Source organism: Phoenix dactylifera, chromosome 8 (assembly GCF_051530095.1).
Source record: "Phoenix dactylifera cultivar Ajwa chromosome 8, Ajwa_hap1_PhDact_Kaust_v1.1, whole genome shotgun sequence".
NCBI lineage: Eukaryota > Viridiplantae > Streptophyta > Magnoliopsida > Arecales > Arecaceae > Phoenix > Phoenix dactylifera.
In genome coordinates this window covers 11653648-11660893 of record NC_143197.1, presented here as the reverse complement: position 1 = coordinate 11660893, position 7246 = coordinate 11653648, and the positions used below count along the sequence as shown (strand labels likewise).

The window sequence follows — 7246 nt, the reverse complement described above, 5'->3', positions numbered from 1 at the left end:
ATGTTTGGTAAAATTCTCCAAAAAAGATGCAATAACTTTGGACACAAAAATCTGAAGAACAAATTCACCCTCTAGAAGATAGAAGATATTGTGGTCTATTGCCCACTCCGTTAGCGGCATAAAATTAAGTATTAAGATCTAAGTGAAAAAAATAAAAATTTTGATGTGAACATATTTCTCACAAAAAGTTGGAGGGGTGACACTATAATTTTTCCTAAAATGTAATTGGTACGTGCATGTCATGGAAACAGAAAATATTAACTTAAAAACACAACCGAATATCTGACCGATATGGCCTCCTAGCAGTTTGAAACAACAAAGTAAAATTTGATAACAACCCCAAGTATTAATCCATCTAATGGACAGATAGCCAGCAAAGTGCAAAACCTGGACACTTGGAATTTGCTAGATGAAAAACACATCCATTCTTCAACATTCTTTTTATTTTTCTGATGAAAATTGAGCATTCTTATTCATCTAACTAGATTTTGCCTCCACAAGCTTCTCAATCAGATCAGCAGCATCCTGCACTGTTGTGATGCTCTGTGCACTTTCTTCTTCAACACTGATCTCAAATGCCTCCTCAAGGCCCATGACAATCTCAACCTACAGAAGAAATATAGACTTTCACAATGGAATATGTGAAAAAGCATGCTCAACAGTCCAAAATGTGCAAGAAAAATGGTTACTCAAGTCTAGTTTCAGAGATGTGGACATTCAATCCTTCTATAAGACTCCATTGCAGGGATTATGCTTTCTGGTGTCAACTGCTAGAGTACTTTTTTCGAAAATAAAAAGATCAAAGAAGTGAATTAAGCACCACAAATTTTGGCAAGAAAATAGTATTGATGTACGCAAGATTTCAAGTATGGATGACTTTACAATATAACAAAATAAATTCTGCAAAATGATTAAATAAAGTGAATACAATGAATAGTACAGTACCGTGTCAAGTGAATCAGCTCCAAGTGCTGAAAACTTTGATTCACCAGTCACAGGAGTATCATCAGACAGCGCCAGCTGCTTCTTCACTATTTCACACACCTTTTGCACAGTCTCTGGTTTTGCCTGCTTAAAAGATCAAGGTCAACATTACTGTCAAAATCATCACAGCAATACTACTATGACCTGACATCATCATACGCACAGTGGCCTACACTAATGAGTTCATGCACAAATTTTATCAAGGCACTTGTTTGCGTGCAGGATAAAATGACACGCACTATCCAGGAGACTGCTACTTCATATGCCCTCAGCATGAAAGCAAAAATATAAAGCAGAAGAAGATATCAAGCCCTAGTTTCTGATAGTGATGGGAAAAATTGAACACTTTGACAGTACGAAACTTGGCAGAAACTATGGGCAATGGTTTCATCTACAAAAAGCAATACATATCATAGAAGGCCCTTCTAACAAAAAATAATGGATGATAGGAATGAATGTCTCCATTGCACATGTGAAAGGGTAACAAAAGGCATCAGTCCACTTACATAAGTTGGCTACACATGGGTAAAGGGTTAGAAAATGCACGTATTAACAATGTCGTAAAGTATGTCTCATACAGGTATGTTTTTCCTATATTTGATAGAAATATAAAATGATGGTGCCGTAATGCAAAAACAAAATCCAACAATTTATCGAACAAGATATTATCCATAGATTTAGTTTGATGAATGGTATTCTCTCTAAAAATTAAACACCTAATAATGTTCAGTACTGTATGAAGGAAAAAAAATGAAAAGCTGCTGGTTATGAGATACATACAGCACAAGATACTTGAAAGCGTCGTGGGGCTGGTTGCAACCGAACCGATGGAAAGCCATTCCTTTGAATGGAAAAGGAAACAGATTTCAGTCCAGAAAAACCTTTCACAACCTGCACAACACAACAACTATCCACACTCAGTTTATACCATCAAATCATTAAAACATCAAATTTTTGCTGGAAAAGGAACAAAACATGTTCAGCCATGACTCTTCTACAAGGAATCTTTCAATTATAGGAAACATTCAGTACAAATGCAACAACAGTTGCTACTGAATAATGGTTTATGGCCATCACATCAAGTAGGTCATGCCACCTGGCCTATATTTAACTGTGTAGCACTATCAAGCTTACAAGTGATTTTGCATAAATTTTGAAAAAAGATTTTGACTTTACATTCATCTGGGACTGGGCCTGCTTTGAAGAATGGTGAAATCCCAAGAACAATTGACGCTCAAAATCTTAACTATCCCTTTCTGATTAGAAAACTTTTGCAAATGACGACTTTCTTTCCCTCAACTTCTAATCACTCTTTAAACTGCTATCCTTCTTAATAAACACTTTATTTAGAAACTAAACATTTTGAAGAAATTACAAAATTTATGATTAAAGCAAACCACTTTAGGAAATAACATCCATCTAAAAACAAAATAAACATACACTCAAGGTAATAGGCAATGTGGTAGCCTTCAAGAGAAATGAACAATATTCTTCAGTTTGCAATTGTGCAAGCTAAAAGCAACTTTAGAAAGGCCACAAGAGTCTGATCAAATCTAAAGCAGCTAATCCAGAGAATCTAAAATTGAAATCTGCATTCGCTAATTAATCATACACTATCATCCTTAGTTCCTTATAGGCTCTGTTAGACTCTGGTTAAAAACATATTCAGCATCTAATGTTCCAAAGATGCAAGAAGCATGCATGAAGTAGACGAGTCCACCAAGTTATGCATCAGGAAGTCTCATGAAAGATAAATTTTGTTCTCTTGCAATTCAACCTGTGGGCCTTAGATATAGTGAACACACAAAGAAGATGAAGAAGAAGATTGCTATTCATGCAAGAGATCTCACGCATAGAAGGAAATTTTTAAAAACAAAAAATAATGAAATAATATAATGTCTCTCTGGAAAACAAATTTACCATTCAGCAAGTAACAGTTGAAACTCTGAGGCTCCTAAATCCAGATTTTACCAACAAAATCTTCGCAAACTGATTTTATAAACAAACAAAAAGAAATCGGTGATAATCAACTCATCCCCTCAAAACTCATGGTGAGGCATGGCCTCCAAACTGGATATCAGGCATCTTTTTGCATGCTTAAAAAACGTCATCTTTAAGTAAACATGACTTTTTTTGGTTTTTTTGCATGAATACCCTTCTAAAAATTCAAATTTGCATGAGTATCCTTTTAAAATTCATATTTATTTCTGTACCCTCATAAAACACTATTTTTACACAAATGCCCCTAATATAATGGTTCTTCTAATACTGTTAATAAAAATTATATTTATTTTAATTAAAAATAAAATAAATTTTTGAAATTACTTTTTTGTCCTTCATGATCGCCTTATAATTATTTATTTTTGGACATCTACCCATTAAGGGTATTCTAGTCATATTAACTTGAAACCGTTAATTTTTTAACGTGGTTAAATGGCATGGATATATATGCAAAAATAAGGATAAAAAAAAAGAGTAGAATAGTAAAACAAATATTTTATGAGGGTATACATGCAAATATCAATTTTGGGAGAGTATTTATGCAAAATTCGATATTTAGGAGGGTATTCATACAAAAAAAAATTCTTTTTTTCATCTGATTCTGAAACTGCTCGCACCACTATGAAAAGAAAACCATTTTTTCCTTTCAAATCAAGGCAAAAAACACACACACACACACACACACACACACATTCCATGCCTCCGGATCTTAAAAAAAGGAATGATTCAATGAGAAAAAACTCACGTCCATCAGTATCCATCATAGATCTGCTATCTAACTGACCGTCAAAAAGAACCAAAAAAAAAGTTAAATGGTAGAACGAACGACGCCATTAAGTTCTAAAACCTCAAGATAATGAAATCCCTTTAATCAAACTAAAAAGCGGCTTCCTGAAACAGAATCAAGGGAAGAAACCCAAAAATCCACAGTATCCAGAAAGAAGAGCCTATCAAATCGTCAAATAGCGAAATTAACCAATAAAAACCCCAAACCATCAACAGATCAGCGCTATACCAACCCAAATCATACAAATCAGCCATCGATAACCTAAATCTCATCCACAAAACCAGATCCTAGCACGGGAAAGAAACGAAGAACAGATCGAACGAGAAGGGAGCTCAGAGAGATCGATACCTGAGCCCGCGCGGAAAATTGAGGCCGAGCAAAGGTGGCGATCGCCGTCCCCGAGATCGAAGCCATGAATCGATCCGAAGAAAAAAAGAAGGCGAGAGGGAGAAATCCGAAGGAGGGGATTTATCACCGGGGGCGACGAGCACGAAGAGCGCGATTTGGAGGCGGTCCCCGTTCTTACATATAGGGAGGGCGGGCTAGGGTGTCGCTTTGGGGCCCACAGGACTTCAATTACGCGATGCACGTGAGGATGCAAATTGACTATAACGCCATCGGAACTTCTATGGACTAACGATTAAATTAGGCTGGGTTAGTGGTAAAAATAGGAAGATATGAGTGCGATTTCGGAAGGATTGGTGGGTTTAGGAGCTACGGAGGGCTATGGAGGTATCAAGCCAGTAGGTTTGGGTAGGGCGGAAGCCCGATCAATGGGTCCAAACTTAGTCCACTTTTTGTAGAAAGTTTTACTAGTTATCTAGTAGTAAATCCTTCCTGATCCTTTTTTTCAATCGTTGACCACATCAACTCAATTTGTCTAAGCTTTAATCTCAAACTAGCTTTTTCTATTCCACTGGCTAGAAAAGAAGATCCCCTAGCTGGGTTAGTTAGTCGGCCACGATTTAGGGCATTCTTGATGTGGTTCGTCCACCCATTTCTTCTTGGTATTTCTCTTTTTCCTCTCGTCCGGTCGACCACAATTGCCATTGGATGTTGCTGAGCCAGCTGCTGTCATAAGGACTGAGCCGTCTTGGCCGCCGCCACCTCTAGTCCAAAGAAGAAAGGAGATATGAGCACTCCCTTATTTTGAAAAAGAAGAAAAGAGTCTTCTCTCTCTTCTTTCTCTCTTCTCTCTTCTCTCTCTTTCTCTTTCCTCTCTCCTTATTTCTCTTCTCTTCCTCTCTTTCTTGCTCTTTACATGGATCTATCAACCCTAGAGGAGTGTCCTGGCCTATTTAATGGATCTCTAGTCAACCCTCCAAAAAGAAAGTCTTAAACCCTATTTGTGGTCATGCAGTTCATCAGCCTTACCCCAATCATTATTGGGCACCTCTAGACTCTATCATCATTAATCCCTATTGTGTTATCTATGTCATAGTCTAAATCTTATTTCATGAGTTGACTGGTTGGACTAACCAGAGCAAACTGATTTGAGTCGTCGGACCTGTCCTTCCTTCACCCCCAATCTTTATCGGCTACCATTGAACCTGTAATTGATATCCTTTGATCTATTATCCTTTTCTTAATTTGATACATATTTTCTGATCAGATGAATTAGGTTATGTTGGGCATTGTCATCTAGCCGGCCTCATACTTCTTCCTATACGAATCTCTTTTCATAATTAGCTTTAATTTTCTGTGGAGGTATAGTCATCCATACAAGAAGAATCCAATAAGTGATTTTATGCACTAATATCTAAATCGAGGTAAGATCCTGGCCTTTTATTTATTTTAATTTTGAGTTAAAGAAAGATAGAGAAATTATGAATGATTTGAATAGTAGAACACTAAAATCTGAAAATTAGTGAATAATTGATTTATTAATATTATGGGTGATTGGTAAAGGATAAGTTGGTTTTAAGATATTCGGCTCCAGCATTTTTTTTTTTACATTTCTCAAAATCTTCTATTTTTATCCTTCTTGAATGCTACCTAATCTTGGATTGCATCAACATCTTCTCTAGAACCAGAAATTTAATGTAGAAACTTATCCGACTTGAGATCCAACCTAACATAAAAATTTGGCTGTGGTATCTCAACTGACAATCTAATGCCAATCACCACTAGCGCATGCAAGTAAGCATGGAGAACTTAAAGAACTTTAGGGAGATTGAATACGTCAACTCTCTGATATATGGAGAGATGGACTAGTACTTACATATTGAAGGACAATATTTTTTATGAATGCCCGAGGAGCATTCCTCTTAAATTTGACAATCTTAATAATAATATGTTGTAGATGTAAAATCAATAAATGCTATGTTTAAGTTGGTTTGATGATAGAGATAAAAATTCTTGTACTTGATCACCAATATATATATATATTTATTGATTTGTACTGCTGGCTTTGTATTGTGAGATCTGTATCAATGAATTTGGTTTTGTATGAGATGATATATTTTATATGATCTCCAGTATAAACATATTTATGTGTTTATTATATGTAGATATCAACTATTAAAAATATGACTATATGAACTATGATTCCAAATATCTTAAAATTATGAGGACTATATTATTTAATTGTAATTGATTTGACAAGAATGGTATGTAATAATTAGATGGATAAGAATTGGGTTAGACTAACGTTGTCATGTGGATAGCCTCTATGAGCTTATGTGTAAAATAGCCTTTACAGGCTTACGCGTGGAGCAACCTTCATGGGCTTATACGTGGGATAGCTTTTATGGGCTTACGCATGAAAACTTTATTTACCAGTCATGGATTGGGACATAATCTTGGTTAGCTCAAAGCTAGAAATAAATTGCTATGGAACTTGAAATTGAGATAATGAGAAATATATGACATGGCATATAAAACTATTGCTAAGTAAATGCTTAAATTTATTGGTATTTGAGATATATTTTTTTTTTCATAAGATGGATATTGGTGACATATGTGTATGTCATTTTGAAAAAGATTTCCAAATATATCTGTAGTATTTATTTCATCCGATATTATTATCTAGTTATTTTTATTATTAATTTATTAATGGTATGGCGATTGGAGATTCTTACCGGGCTGGAAGGCTCACATCCAACTATTGTATTTTTTTTCTTAGAGTCACAAGATGTGAAGTTTTGGATGGGTCGAGCGTAGAGTTCAAGCATCAGAGTTATTAGTTAGTTAATTTATTTTCAGATACCTATGAACATTTAGAAATTTTGTAATTGAATAATTTGGTTATTTTATCAGATTTAATTTAATTGGATTAATTAGCTATTAACTATTGATTTAAATTTCTGAAATTATTTGAAAATTGTTCATCTCGAGTCTCATATGATTTCTAGGCATCGTTTTAGAGTTTATGTGGCCATATGACATTGTCACCCGATGATGAGTTTGGGGTGTAATTGGATTTCTTAGATTCTTTGAGACACCCATTAGTTTATTTTACTTGTGCAATTGCAT

The 7246-nt window shown here is 35.2% G+C and overlaps 1 protein-coding gene across 2 annotated transcripts; it reads right to left on the bottom strand.

Annotated features, from left to right (window-relative positions):
- Nucleotides 1-239: 239 nt before the first annotated feature.
- On the bottom strand, nt 240-4279 carry LOC103716734 (acyl carrier protein 1, chloroplastic-like). 2 transcript variants are annotated; one of them, XM_008804860.5, is made up of 4 exons: nt 4121-4279; nt 1765-1875; nt 946-1071; nt 240-606 (listed from the first exon to the last, which is right to left on the bottom strand). In XM_008804860.5, exons 1-4 carry the CDS (start codon nt 4184-4186, stop codon nt 478-480), a joined length of 432 nt encoding a protein of 143 aa, XP_008803082.3. In that variant the 5' UTR covers nt 4187-4279; the 3' UTR covers nt 240-477. The 2 variants fall into 2 exon arrangements, with proteins under 2 accessions (XP_008803082.3, XP_008803083.3); XM_008804861.6 differs by having other exon boundaries at nt 946-1068.
- Between the last annotated feature and the right edge of the window lie 2967 nt (nt 4280-7246).